The sequence below is a fragment of the Callospermophilus lateralis genome, chromosome 11 (genome assembly GCF_048772815.1).
Source record: "Callospermophilus lateralis isolate mCalLat2 chromosome 11, mCalLat2.hap1, whole genome shotgun sequence".
NCBI lineage: Eukaryota > Metazoa > Chordata > Mammalia > Rodentia > Sciuridae > Callospermophilus > Callospermophilus lateralis.
The window spans coordinates 106,354,685-106,370,504 of record NC_135315.1 but is presented as its reverse complement, the minus strand read 5'-3'; the positions used below and the strand labels follow the sequence as shown (position 1 = coordinate 106,370,504).

The 15,820-nt window shown below is 33.0% G+C and overlaps 1 protein-coding gene across 1 annotated transcript in view; it reads left to right on the top strand.

Annotated features, from left to right (window-relative positions):
• LOC143642336 (cadherin-10-like) overlaps positions 1–2,758 on the top strand; it is a 57,623-nt gene extending 54,865 nt beyond the window's left edge. The window contains 1 exon segment of the mRNA XM_077110663.1: positions 2,268–2,758. Coding sequence (XP_076966778.1) covers positions 2,268–2,758 — 491 coding nt within the window.
• Positions 2,759–15,820: the final 13,062 nt, after the last annotated feature.

The window sequence follows — 15,820 nt, the reverse complement described above, 5'->3', positions numbered from 1 at the left end:
AATTTGACTTTTCTGTATTACTAAACATATTAAGAGAAGTCAAGAAACAGACTTTATACTAATTAAATCAAAAAGTTCAAATATGAATAATCTACTTATTTGAGGACTTTATAATTTATATGTAAATTATATTCAGTCATTCTGCTGAAAAATGTATTAAATATAAAATCTCCAGTAAGAATAACATCAAGAGTAGCAAGCTTTTATTAAGTTGATTTTATCAAACAGTGTAAACAATAATATAATGAAAAACACTTTTATCTTTCATTTGATGAAACAATGTATGCAGTATGTATGGTTATCTTCACTTTATATGCAATAAAGATGAATGTTTGAAATATTTAAAGCATTCTCCAAGGCCATCAATTTGTGAGAGGTTGAACCAAAGCACCTTGCTTCTTGGTGATTGTGTGTACAATTTTCCAGTGAAATTTGGAGTTTTTGTCCATGTTTTTTTTTCCTCATAATGGCTGGGTTGAGGCCTCACTGTCTTATGTGTTCACTGAAAAAATGTTAAAACTCTCCCTTTATTTGATTTACTTGTCTCTAAAGTAATGATTCTTGATTTTATAACCTAGAGTAAATTGCTTTTTAACTGCTTTTGAGTTAAGAATGAGATTAAATTTACTCTCCAGATGCATTAGCTTCAAACTATTGTTTTGGGTATCCCTCTGACCCTTATTGAAAACACTATATCTGACATTCCAAGAAGCGAGGAAATAAACTTGGAGTTGGAATCAATATTACTAAATTTTTGTTATTAGAAGCTTTTTGACTCAGTAAAATCATTTTGTTCATAATAATCAATCTGAGTTTCAAAACTTTACTTCATACATTTTATGGATGCATGAATACATGAGTTTAAGCAAAATAAAATTTATTTTTCCCAAAGACCTGAATAATAAACAGCTTTCTGTCTTCATCAAGGGCTATTTTTTTTTTTATCATTTTAAGGCCAAGATTACTTAACAGTGGGTTAAAACTCCTTTTGGTAGAATTAGAAAATTTTTTTTTTGCCCTGTCACAGATTTGAAGACCAATAGTCTGAGAATTCCATGTTAATAAATAAGGAAACAGAACTTAGAATATCTTGATACAAAAATATCATAATTCCCCCATCCTTTAGACATTCTTCTAAAAGAGGCTAAGGACAGATATATAAAAGAGAAAGATTTCTCCCCTTCTTTTACCTATGTAATTGAATTTCCATCTGTTTCTGTAAATCAATTTAATGGACCAGAATCTAAATGTTTGGGAACAGCAAATAATAGTGGGAAATTTAAATGCAATCAGAAGAATTTGATGTTAACTTCCTCTTAGAGTTCATGTTATTAACATTATTTTGGTTATTAACAGTATTATTTTTATACTTATTGTTACTGTCTCATCAAAGTGGAGAACTGTCCTTTGTGAGCAATACACATTTCAACTTATGTATACACATTTTTAAAAATGTATCTTGGGCTGGGGATATAGCTCAGTTGGTAGAGTTCTTGCCTTGCAAGCACAAGGCCCTGAGGTCCATACCCAGCACCAAAATAAAATAAAATTAAAATAAATAAAAATGTATCTGGCCAAGGTCCCTGCATTAATTTGGAGTTAATCCAGTGTAGTGACTTGAATATACTTGTTGTACTGTCATCTAACAAATTGGGGGAGTTCTCTTATAAGATATATATTACTAAGGAAAGCATCATAAACCTCTAAACCCATGTTATGTCTAAACATCTGGGTCTTATTTCCTATAATGTAGGCCTTCTTTTAATAAAGTAAGAAAAAAAGCTATATAAATCAATCAACACAGTTATTTAACAGAATCAATATTCTATACCTTATTAAGAATGGTAAGGATGTGAAAATACAGGCATATTTTAGCCACTTGGATCTTACATGAAGATTAGTTCAACTTCTCTAATGTTTGTATGACATCTGTCTTACTATTTATTACACAAGACTCATATATTCTGAACAACCAGAAACTAACACTTCTTAGAAAAACAGAAAAAAATATGCACTGTAATTAAGGAAGATTCCACAGTACCTTAACAATAAGTCAGAAACACCACTTTTGAACATCACCTACCTTGACTAAACCCTTTTCTGCTTCCCCCAACCAAAAAAAAAAAAAAAAGGAAAAAAAGGAACGTGCAAGAAAAAATGGGGAAGTAAAAAAAAATATCTAAATAATGCATGCTCCTTTTTCCTGCTCCCACTTGCTTGATAGCATTCTGAATGGGCTTCTTATGTCTCTCCTTTTTTTTTTCAAGTTATAGTAGTACTGTTTGCAGCTCTAAAGAGACAGCGGAAGAAGGAACCTCTGATCTTATCCAAGGAGGACATCAGGGACAACATCCTGAGCTATAATGACGAAGGTGGTGGCGAGGAGAACACCCAGGCCTTTGACATTGGCACCCTGAGGAATCCTGCAGCAATCGAGGAAAAGAAGCTGAGGCGAGACATCATGCCAGAAGCGCTCTTTATCCCCCGCAGGACTCCCACTGCGCCTGACAACAAGGATGTGCGGGATTCCATCGCGGAGAGGCTCAAGGAACACGACCTGGACCCCACTGCACCACCCTACCACTCCCTGGCCACGTACGCCTATGAGGGCAACGACTCGGTGGCTGAGTCGCTGAGCTCCCTGGAGTCAGGCACCACCGAAGGAGACCGGAATTATGATTACCTCCGGGAGTGGGGCCCCAGGTTTAACAAGCTCACGGTGATGTATGGTGGTGGGGACAGTGACAAAGACTCCTAACCTGGATTTACCAAAAAGTCCACCCTTGGAAAACTCCAACTTTACACTTACTTTTCACATATACAGGTGATGAATGAGATGGCTTTGAAAACACGTCCTAATATCATGTGATCTTTGGTTTTGTGAAACAAAACCATCTCTTTACTTCTCACTTTTTACTTTCTTGATGGCTATTTCAAATATCCTCTGCTCACCTTCAAGAGCTCTTTGTTTTTGTCTCAGCTCACCCTTTTCGCTATTTCATTTAGGAACCAAAATAAATGTAGAAATTTTTCCACAATTGCATATACCCATCTCTAAATATACTCATCTGATCTTTCTTGTCTTTTGTAATTTTTGGAAAGATGTTTTAAGCTATTTCTTAGTTATGCTATAGATCTCAAACTCTCTCACTTATTTAATGACATCACTGTAGCAATTACCCCTTCTCATCGAACACTGCTGCTTCTCTCATTCCCTTATAATGACACTTGTTTATCAAAGTCCCATGATATCTCCACATCTCTAGAGCCTTAAGTTACATCTGCAAGGTCTTTCAACATATAAGATAATGCATTTGCTCAGAATAGGATGTGGGCATTCTGGATCACTATTTTTCTGCCTACCACAATATACTAAGCCATCTAATTGAAGAAAAAAGACACAAGGTATAGTTTTAAAATGCTTCCACCTCTAACTGCTGTCTACAAGCATCAGTGGAGTCTCTGATGTGAAACACTTTAATAAATCAAATATTGATATTTATTCTTTCATATTCAGCTTTTCATTGCTGTGCCAAAAATACAGACAAGAGCAAATTAGAAGAGGAAATGAGTATTTTGGCTCAAGGTTTCAAAGGTACTGTCCATGAACCTCAGCTTTATTGCTCTGGGTCTGAGGTGAAGCTAAACATTTGCATAGAATGGCATAGTAGAGCAAAATTGCTCAATGTATGGTAGCCAGGAAGCAGAGAGAGTGCAAGGAGCTAGGGACCAAATATATCATCTTCAAGGCAATCTCCCCCACATCTATTTCCTCCAGTCATGCCCCACCTGCCTACAGTTACCATCCAGTAATCCATTCAGATTATTGATCCAACAAATGGATTAATTCACCCATTAGGTGAATTCATAATTCATCATTCATAATCTAATCATTTAATCTCCCCCATTAACACAGGAGTTTTTAGGGGTCACCTCATATCCAAACCATAGCAATTAATTTCAGAGAATTTTTTACATGGTTATTCAAGTGATATAATTTCTCAAATTTATGTAAAGTTTTATGCTTTCAATGGAGATTACTTTTAATGATAACCATAAAATAAATAATTGTATATCAACTAGAAGGCTCTTGTAGAGAATAAACTCCCCCAGTATAATGAATAAAAAGAAAAGATTCAGAGAAATAACTGATCAGAGACTGAGTAGAAATGAGGACCAGGAGAACTCTTTTAAAAGAACTTTCAGAATAGTAGAATGATCCTTATCATTTAATATAATACAATGATGGAAATAATTGCATTTCAAACAATAGGTTTAACCTTGTTAAGGGAATTAAATGGTTACTTGACGTCAAATGTTTTCTATATAAGAGGTTTATTTCAAATAATTATTGAGGAAGAGAAAATTAATGGTCTTAATTTATTAATTGGATTGCACAAATGGATTCTATCTTTGCAGGCTTAAATGAGGCAAGGCACAAAGATAAACAATTTTGGCTATATGAAATTGACTTGTGATGTTTTTAGATGGCAATACACTTTAAACTCCCATTTCATTCATGTTTATGATCTCTGAATGTGTTTGATGTTCTATTTTTATTTTTGATAAACCTATCCATTTAAATTGAGAAAGATGAAGCAGTTGTATAATTCAGGTTTTTGTAGTTATTGGATATGTTCCTCTTCTATATGAAGGCATGACTCAAAGAACTCTGTGATGGCAAAAGAACTTAGCAGAGAAAGACAACTAGTTATTCTGTCACTTCATAATGGCAGCTTTTTATCCTCTGACCCAAGGTCAATTGCATTGTCTTTGCTGAAAGATAGAGAACTATTGCTAAGATAGATTTTACTGGGCAGCAATTCTGAATCTATTTCCTCTGATGAAATATCAATAGCATTCTAGGACAAAATGTAGTTTTTCTAGAAACAAAGGTGAAATTGGCTTGAAAATGTACTTCACAAATCAATCCTCTTCAATATAAAACATTTGAGAAAGAAAAATTAACAAGTAATCCAATATGCTGTTATGCTTTCCTCTTTTTATTTTAATTCATCAAACATATTACATTTTCTCCAGAAAACCAATTTAAAGTAGCATTGATGTTCATGGTTTTAGAGTCATAAAATTTATAGTAAAAACTCAGCTCCTATGAACCTGGAAATCCTTGAAAACTAACAAGAATGAAGATCCTCTGAAAGAACAGACTCACAAAATAGTGCATGTTACATGGCATGATGAAAATAAGCCACAATATAAAACGTGGTTATTATGTATTAAAAATAGTTCATCCCAACAATGACATTTTAGGATTATGGACAAATGGACATTTATCATTTACAGGATATTAAATTTTATATTCCAAAAAATTAAAATCATTGAATATTTTTAAAAATACTTTTTTAGTTGCTAATGGACCTTTATTGATTGATTGATTGATTGATTTATATGTGGTGCTGAAAATTGAACCCAGTGCCTCACACTTACTAGGCAAGTGCTCTACCACTGAACCATAACCCCAGCCCAACATCATTGAATATTATAAGTACATCTTATTTAAAAATATAATTGTTAATAATAAATATCGTAAAGCAAAACTGAAAATATAAATCTTAATTTTCTTCCCAAAATATTAATCTCCTTATACATTCTTTTATATGTAGCATTTACAGCTAGTCAGTTTTCTGAAAAAATATTTGCATTGTACATGGTCCTATGATTTAAGATATAAAGCAGTAGGTTCTTGAATGAATAGTTGTGCTTAAATGCATATGTGAAAGGGTCTACAATGAAAGTGTGTGGTGACAGAAGAAAAGGAAGTAAATAAAGAAAAGTCAGAAAAAGAAAAATCCAAAATAAGCCTAGGTCATTCTTGGCAGGAAGAGAGGTGCTAGGCACCATGAAGAGTTCAGGTGATCTCTATTAATTGGCCATAGAAGTGATAAAACCACTTGGAGATGGGCAGATAACAGTGAATCACTTTCCCATGGGCACACAGAGTCACCACAATGACCTACTGAAAAAGCAGGAGGTTTTGGAGGATCACTTCAAATTCTAACTGCTGGTAAGAATGATGATGATGAGCTTTCTGAGCTCTGCAATTTGAGAGTGGCAGAAGACTTTTGGCATACCCAGCTATCTGATCAACTGTGAAAATATCTAGAAATGACAGAGATTCTTACATCATGAACTGATGTGAGCTAAATGATGAGAACCAGAGGATTGACCCTGTGAACTGGGACAGGAGAGTCCTATTATCTATCCCACCTGCAAAGCTACTTGGATCCCCAGTAAATTCAATACAGACATAAAGCACAAGGAGGATGCTCTAAAAATTTGGAGCTGAAGAGAAAGAATCACAATCATACACAAAGTCTTACTGGAAGGAAGAACAGTCTTCAAGGGCACCATCAGAGAGAGTGCCAATTTCATTAGGAACATTACCTTCTTCCCCCAATTGGGATAGGACAATGAAAATCTACCCAGGGTTTTTGCTTTAGTATTACATAGTATTACTTCAGACTCTTATGAACAGGCCAATAGTAAAGCATCTTCTCTACACCTGTCTTGAAAAGGTCTTTAATTTTTTTTTCTTTCATCCTTTTTGCTAGGATCAGCTGAGGTTCTGTACTGTGACCTATGACTGTGGATTCACGTTATCTTTGACAAGCTGTTTCCAAATATCTGTTTTGGAAATAAGAACAATATGGACCTCTTTCAGACTATCACAAGTCTCATGTGGCTGATTATAGTAACTCTAATTGCCTGGAAACTTCCATGTCCACCCTAGCTCCTGTTCTTATACTCCAGGAAACTGAAGAACTAATTACCTTTCATCATGCCACCATTATTACATTTGTCTCTCTAGTATTACATTTGTCTCTGTGAAGTGACAAAGTTATCCACTTATCAATTGCCACAGTTCGGCTGCAGCAAAATAACCAGGGGTGACGAACAACTTGTGTAGATTGATACAGCAGGAGTGGGAGCCGGTTATTGTAGGACAACAGAGGTATTTATATATTCCACACATCTTATCTTAATTAACATAAAATAGATACAGCAGTCAACCAATAAGGAATATTCACGTTTAATGGCTTGCTGGCATTACTTCACAAACCACTCCCCCTGGCAAAATGCAAGGCGCCATCCTGACTTGTTTACAGACTCTAACAATCCATGGAGCTGAAGTGATATGATACTTTTTCATAAATAGCTGTGACATTACAAAGGAGGATGTCTAGTAATACAAAAGAAAAGTTGCCAGTCCAATCCTCAACTTTCAAATCTGAAGGGATAAAATTGATTCAGCAAGAATAAATCAATTAGCTGTTGGAGATAAGTTTCTGCCATAGCTTGTAGTGACTACTTTTTGGTATCCTGAGTAGAAATTCTCACCTACTGTATATATCTAAATAATTCAGATTAAGGGAGAGACATTTTCCTTGAGTAAAAAGCAATATAGCAAGAGCTCAGCAACTCTAATCATTCCAATGGCAATGTGCTACTTTTTATCCTTTAGGGACTAGACTCCTTCCCTCTGGGAGTTTCCATATTTGTCTTAACTCATCCAATCCAAGGGAACAGAGCCTAGTGATGTCAAAATGTATGTCTACCTCATAAAGGAAAGCACATTTGTAGAACTTAGAACTCTAGTTAGACTTGGGTATTACATGGGTTTCTGTCACTATTATTTCTAATGATCAAATAACATGGAACAAATTATTTGTTTTCTGCCCCCATTTGTTAGGCTTCATTGATCTATTGGGCTTTGTTGTAAAAGAAAGAATCTCCCACTAGGGAAATTAAAAGTGTTTCATCTGAAATACAATTTGAACACCCCGGAAAAGAAGGGAGTCACTTACTTGAGGAGGAGATTGATCCTCACTAGCAAGGAGAAGTTTGTTGCAACTGTACATCAGAGATGAGAGAGAGAGAGAGAGAGAGAGAGAGAGACTGACACTGACTGTTTGGAAAATATGTGACATTGCAGTATTTGACTTTTATTAAAGCTATTCTAAAAGTTCATTGGAAAATTGAATGTAACCAGTCAAGAAGTTTTAGTGTGATCTTGAGCCTATACTTTGCTAATTCTCAGTTAATATTATATAGCTGATTTTTGTCCTCACATTCAAGAAGGCATTTGAAATTCTAAATTGTCAATACTCAATTTACTGTGTTTCATTACTACTTCTAATTGTTTGATGAGAAGTGGTTAAAGGATTAGGAATTTTCCTACAGTATTTGGGAGTATATCTGATAATGACACTTTATAGAATAATTTGAATTTATTGTTGATAATATTTTCATGATAGTGCACATCAATCTTGATTCCTGGATATCAAAATGAGCACAGTGTGTCATATATAACAAGATATCATATAAAGAAAGTATGCTGAAAGAACTGATTAAACACTCTAATGTCTATACTCTATTATATGAGTCATTAAAAGCTGCACATTTGTGATTTATGAAATAATGAGATGAGAACAAGCTGAGAAAAGACCAAAAGAGTATTGGTGAAGTTTTATACACTGCTAAAAATAAAGCAAAAGAGGCAGAGTTAAGCTGTCCTTTTTATACACAAGGACAAAATCACTGAGGTAGTTTTTACTTTCATTACAGTGAAATATCTACACACAGACAGATGAGTAATGATGACACGTGTCCCAGCCATTTCTGGGACCCTGCTAACTCCATTCATTAAGTGTATGCAACTAATGAAGCTGAGGTCACAAGATCAATCCCCCTGTGGTCTCTATATTTTCCTAACTGCCAGGACATGAAATCATTTTGAGAACTCAGACTGGAAATACATAGTCACTCAATCTAATTAAGCATCTTAATTAGGTCAGTCCCCTGCCATTAGAAACCAGCATCAATTTGAAAGTATTTTGTACAAAAGCTTTTTACAGTTTGCTTCATAACCTACCATTCAAATAACTACACTCTTCTAATTTATATTTCAGTATGCTAATCTGCCTACAAAATTTTTTCATTAACAGAGATTATAGTCACATGATCTCATAATTAAAGCACCATATTTATCCATGTTTCTCTCTTCTCTCTCTCTCTCTCTCTTTCTTTTGGTTTAATTTCCATTTGTCCTTCAGACAGTGAAAAATGAGGTTAATTAAATGACATTTAGGATCTCAAAGTAGACAAACACTTTCTCAATTATTAATATTTCTACCTGTGTTTTCACAGAAGTTTTTTATGTGCTTAAAAATATATATGATAATTAGATAGCTATATTTTGGTAGGTAGCTAGATAATAATGTACATGTATTTTTAAAAATGTGGATGTATGTTGATAAGCAACTACATCGTGTAATGGGTACATGGTTATTAATCATATACTGAGCATTCAAACTAAGCCTATCTTAAAATTTAATTTGTTTTCTATTTTAAAAGTATTTCCATATTGATAATTATAAACATGCATTAAGTTAATGTCACTAAAAAAGATTCATCATAAATTTGTTTTTTTCATAAGTATTTATTGATAAAAAACACCCTTATTTCTGGAAAATAATTTCAAGTTGGATGTGAAGTACAAATTATATTTGTATTATGTAGATTAATAATGTAAGAGTGATGATCATGTAATTTTTATGATAATAATTATGATTTGCATTACTAAGGGCATATAAAAAAGGAATGAATTATTAATTTAATTTATACTCTACTAGTTGATGAAATACAGAATTTTCTGTAATATTATTTCATATCTAGTTCTTACACACACTCACACACACATATATATTTGCATATTTATGTCCCATCAGATTTAGTGATAAAAGTTCAAACCTAAAATATACAAAATGTTGATAAACATAGTGTGTTAATTTATATTAAAACCTTGGTAGGTGGTGTAGCGTTTTCTATGCTATTTACAGTATTTGAGTAGAGGCAGGATATTTGGGATTGACACCATCCAATAATGTGAAAGAACAAGAACTTAAGACTGTGTATTATGGAACAAATTTGCTTGGGTTTGATTCCTTATTCTGTTACTTATGAGATGAATAATGCCAGCTTTTTCTGTTCTCCATACCTTCTCTAAATTTTGTTGTCATGTTTAAATGAGTCAATATGTGGAAAAGCATATAACACATATATGCCACGTGGTGGTGCTATGCGTACTTTTCTATGTATTTCTTCTTACTATGACCATCATTATTCTTAATCTTCATGTTACAAAAATGACTGCCACCCTTTATAAAGAGTTTGAGCTGGACAGATTCCCAAAGTTACTGGGTCTAGCCACATATGTAAAACTAAAAAGTTCGTATGGTTAAAAAATTGCTTTTAATAATTATTTTAACAGGTTATTGGATTTGACTAATATGTTAAATTATTTCAAGAATTCCAGATTTTTGCCAAAAATGATTTCTTTTATTTTAAAAGGATATTAAAAATGAGTGCTAAAACAATAAAGTAAGCAGGGATTATATATGGAGATTTGAGGAAAGTGATCACGTTTTGGACACAGAAATATTAAAAAATATAGGCAATCCTTTTTTGACTCCATGACCTACTTTGAAAAGAGGCAGGCTATAAAATGTTTCTGATTGAAGGATAATCAAACTATGAAATTTTCTAAGATGAAATCCTTCTCAGACATTACTTGCCAAACACTCAAAAAACATTATAACCAACAAGAACAGAAAGTAGTAGAGTGATGTTGACCAACTAAGTAATAGAAACAACACCTAAAAGAAATGTAAGATGGTGTAGTACTCAAACACCCACATATTGGTTTACATACATACTTTTTAAAATAAAACACACAATAAATATATGTATATTTAATGATAAATATACAAGACACATATGTTCTTATTTAATGACAAAACAAAGCACATTTAATCATATATATTTGTTTTGTCATTAAATAAGAACATATGTGTCTTGTATATTTATCATATACCTTAATATATAAAATGACATGCTTTTATAATTTTTTAAAAGCTCAAGAATAACAAAAAAAATTTGGTTATGGTAAACTTTAAATCTAAAGTCATAAACTTACAAGACTTAAAATTGAAAAACTTCTCATTTTACAGAAGAAAATTGTTTTTCTCTTTGCTGGTAGAAGAAATGGGAAAGGAACAGAATGCTTTTAATATTGATAACATTAACACAGAGAGTAAATTTAAATTGGTCCAAAGCACCTCTAGAGGTTTTTAAGCATGCATTTATGCAAAACAAAATAATTTTCTACTTTTAGTTTTTTTTGTGGTTTGTTGTAATAACTCCTTGGAGAGTATTTGGTACCCAGGACAATTCTATTAAACTGTCCATTTCTGCATCCAAATTGCAGTCTTAAGTTCATCTTCCTTCATTTTCTTTATCATTAAAAAGAGTGAGTGTATGGTATAATTTGTCAACTGGAAGGTGATTTCAGAATGATAAATCTAAGTCTACCAGATTTTCTTCTCAGTGTGGCACAACTGTCTGAAGTTTCTCTGATGAAATTTTGAAAACATTCAGGTAATTACCTTTTATTTTCTCTTCTGTACCCTAAGTAATATTAAACTGGCTCATTGGTTTGTTTGTTGTTTCTGCTGCACTTGTGAACTTGGTTGTTTTTAGAGCTGTTTGTTCAGTTTAATAGATAATTAAGGATATTTATTTTTAAAAACACTATTAGAACTTGAACATTTTAGTATGTTTTATGGCCAATTTTATTTCTCCTTTTAGTTCTAAAATCATCTACAGATTTCCCCCTAATAGATTTTGGCTCTACCACATGTGGCTACATTTCTAAGAGCTCTTTACTTCATTTGGAAATGACTTTTCTCTTTAAATTGTCATTGCATGGGGTGCAAACCCATTATCAGGGCAAATGGAAGTGATAACTGCACAGTGAAATCTTTTATAGAACTTCAAGTCAAGTTATTCAAATGCTTGATCCTTGGCTACTTTCTCTTACTTTTGTACACAGGAAAAATTGTCAACAATTCTGTCAGACAGATAGATGGATGAAAGCTAGATTAATGTCCACAAGATTTTCTTGACCAACATGTAGTCTATAAAATAGTAATTTTGGATTTTAAAAATTTGAATATATCTTTCTCTTTTCTTTGACAAATGTATAAGAAAGACATCTCTAATGGGTTAGTCCTGCTCATTTGCAGAACCATAGATATGAGCCATAACTATTTATAGTGTTCGGAGAGTTAATTTCAGGGACCAACATTAAGTTATAGCTTTAAAAATGACAAGCAAAATACAATATGATTATTTGCAAACAAACAAAAAGATGGAAGAAACAAATATTAAGTCATTACTAAATACAATAAATGCAAAGGTTTAAAACAATTGGTTAAAAGTTAAAAAAAATCCATATTTTGATTAAAAAAACATTAAAAAACAAAAGACAGAAACTTAGCAATGAAATTATGGACCAAATCAGGTCCAATAATAAAAGAATAAACTATAGAAGTTGTTTTAATGTGATCATTATCTGAGTAAAACATACATTCAGAAAAGTATGAAAATCAAAAGAAAACAACTTTATACATTTTCAAATGTTGAAGCAAGAGACCTACAGCTTCCTCTTATGATAACTACTAGACAGTATATTTCTCTAAGACTGCTATTATTTTAATTTTCTTTGCCATAGACCAGTTTTATCTCTATATGCTCTATTGGTAGATGAAATCAAATAACACGTACTGTTTTGTGTTTGTATTTTTTGCTTCAATTTTTGTTTATAATATTTATGCAAGTTCTTTCACATAATTATTATTCATTTGTTCTCATAGCTCTCTCTCTTTCTCATATCCCACTATTTTATTGCTGTAAGTTATCTCAAACATTGAATTTAAAACAATAAACATTTATTCTCTCACAGTTTCTGAGGGTCAGGGATCCCTGCAGAATTCAGTTAAGTGAGTCTGGCCCAGGTCTCCATTAGGCCACAGAATTCAGTTAAGTGAGTCTGGCCCAGGTCTCCATTAGCCCACAGTCTAGGGTGGCCATCTTTTCAAGCTTTAAAGACAGACAGTGTATATATATATATATAATAGTTGTTGATGGACCTTTATTTTATTTATATGTGGTGCTGAGAATTGAACCAATGCCTCACACATGCCTCAAACACTGAACTACAACCCAAGCCCCTAAAGAGGGATTTCTGATTCCAAGCCATTTAATGTGCTCACTGGATAGCTAATAATCAAATGTGCTCACTAGATAGCCAGAGGTGCTGGTTACCTGCCTTGTGAGGATCTTCATAGAGCATCTCACATTAGTGCTGGTTTCCCTTCAGAGTAAGAGAGGAAATGAGAGAAAACACTCAAGAAAAAACCACAATATCTTTATTACTTAATCTCAGAAGTAAAATCTTATCCCTTTTCATATATTCTATGAGTTAGAAATGAGTCATTAGGATCAGTCCACTGAAAGGGAGGTGACTACATAATATGCAAATACAAGGAGTCAAGAATCTTAGGGGCCATCTTAGATGCTGCCTGCCACATTTGGTGGGTGAATGTATCAGTGCATCTTGTATCCATTTTGAAGGAAATGCATCATTGCATTTTTTTTGTTTTGTTTTATAGCTGCTATAAAAGGAACTCTAATGACTATTAGCACACATGTTTGGGGGAAATATATACATATTTCTTGACTTTATTCCAAAAATGGAATGGCTTTTTTTCAGAGTATTTACAAATCCAGCTTCCACAGACACTTTCAGTTATCCAACATGGTTTCAAAACTTAAATTCCAATCAGCAGTGTATGAAATGTTAATAATTTTATTATATTATAAAATTTCAACTGTTTTATTTCTATGCCTTTTATAATCAAGATATTAAGGGTGTTTCCCTTTGTTATAACATCTGTTTATTTTGCTTATAGTTCATATTTTTATTTATATTAGAACTAAAATTTGTGTTACGAACTTAAATTTGTTTTTGTGAAAATTGTGTTGTAAGTGAATATTTAAATATATATATAATATATACATGATATATATATATTTTTTTCCCAGTTGGTCCAGTGACATCTAGGAAATGACCTTCCTCTCCACATTGCATTACAGTGCAATAATTACAAGTGATATTATCACCAGATTCTCTTCTGTTTAACTACTTTTGTATTCTGTTCTAAAACCTTGTTTTTTTTATTATAGTTTATAGATAATTATTCATATACATACACACACACACACACACATACATACACACACACACACACACACACACACACACACACTGTGGATTTTTCCTTTTCAAGGTTGTTATAGTTTATTAATCTTCATAGTAATTCCTGCTTTTGTATTTCTTTTTAATATTCAAAAATTAAAATTAGCTCATCAATTTACCACAATGTGATTCTTCAATCAATTATCCTGGTAATTCCCTCAGTAGTTCTAAAGTTGCCTTTTATTTTTGTGCCTCTCTGTTAAAGTTTTTTGTTTTGGTGACTTTTAACATTTTCATTTCCCATTCTTTCTGATTTCAAGTTATTGCATTTTTCTTACTTTGCTGACAACCTTTACTGTTGATCAATATTATTGTGGAATTGATCATTTTCAGCTTATGTACCATTTTATCATGTTATTGATAATAGTCTTGAAGATAAGGAGCCAGTCCTTGTTCACTGGTGTTGAAGATTAAATACCTGAGAAATGCCGGGACAAACATAGAAAGCAAGTTTTATTTAAGAAAGTGATATCAATAGGTTTCTTTGAAGAAAAGGGGACCCAGATCTGGGTATCCAAGGAGGGATTGCATCTTGCTCTTTTATAGACCCCAGCACCCTTCTTTTATTATTGCTTTCTCTTTGTGTATGTGCCTACAGTAGGAATATGGAGATTAATTTTTAGTTACCTAAAGTGCCCAGAAGTAAGATCACAGAGTTTAACAATCCATTGTCCTCTCTGTTTGATAACAAATGATAAACAGTCATCCTCTTCTCTGGACCACCATCATTCCTTACCTACACTGACTGCCTGACCTTTGCCCCTGCCTCAGTTTGCTACAGAATGTGACATATCCTGTCCACTCAGTTGGAGGTGAAGGCAGATTGCTTTTTTTTTTTTTTTTTTTTGCAAAGAAAGAACGTGGGGTGTCAGCATAATGGGCTAATTTTATAGAATCAATCTCCTAACCTTATTTTCCTGTTAATCTCATCTATCTTTACACATACATTATAAGATATGTAGAAGAAAAAAAGTTATGAGTGGTCACCTTCCACTCTTTATGTAAAAAGAAAAGAAATACTCCTGAGCTAAACTGACTATATCAGTCCTAGGAGCTGGTCTGGCTCTCAGGTAAATTTTGGTTGCCTCTTGTTGATCACAGGCATTTTAACAGAACATCAACATCATACAGGGCCACTCTAACCACTATTGAACAAGACAAATACAGAAATTCTTCCTCATCATGTCTAAAGTCAGATCAACCATGTTCATGCCACAAAATACCAAACACTCACAATCTCTCTTTCTGATATGATTGAGTGTTGATTCTTTGCTAATTATAATAAGTATTTGGCTTGGTTTTCCTTTCTTCTAAAGATATTAAAATTCTCAATCATATAATTATATTTACTCTCTGACAACATCCAACCCAAGGTCTTTCACTAAGCTAAATCATCCCCAAAATCACCAACCTCCCAGAAGCCCACATCCTGTAAGAAGTCTTCTCTAAAACTCACCTACTGAATCATTCCACAATATCTCATGGTGTGTTTCCCTTCAGTGCAACAATAAACTCAGGCTTTTTATTAGAGGTGTATTCCTGGCCACCTTTGTCTACACTGTTATGTTAACCAATGTAAGTCATTTATAAACACCATCTTCATGTTGTATTCTTTCACTAAAGTAAGAGAAAAGTTTATCA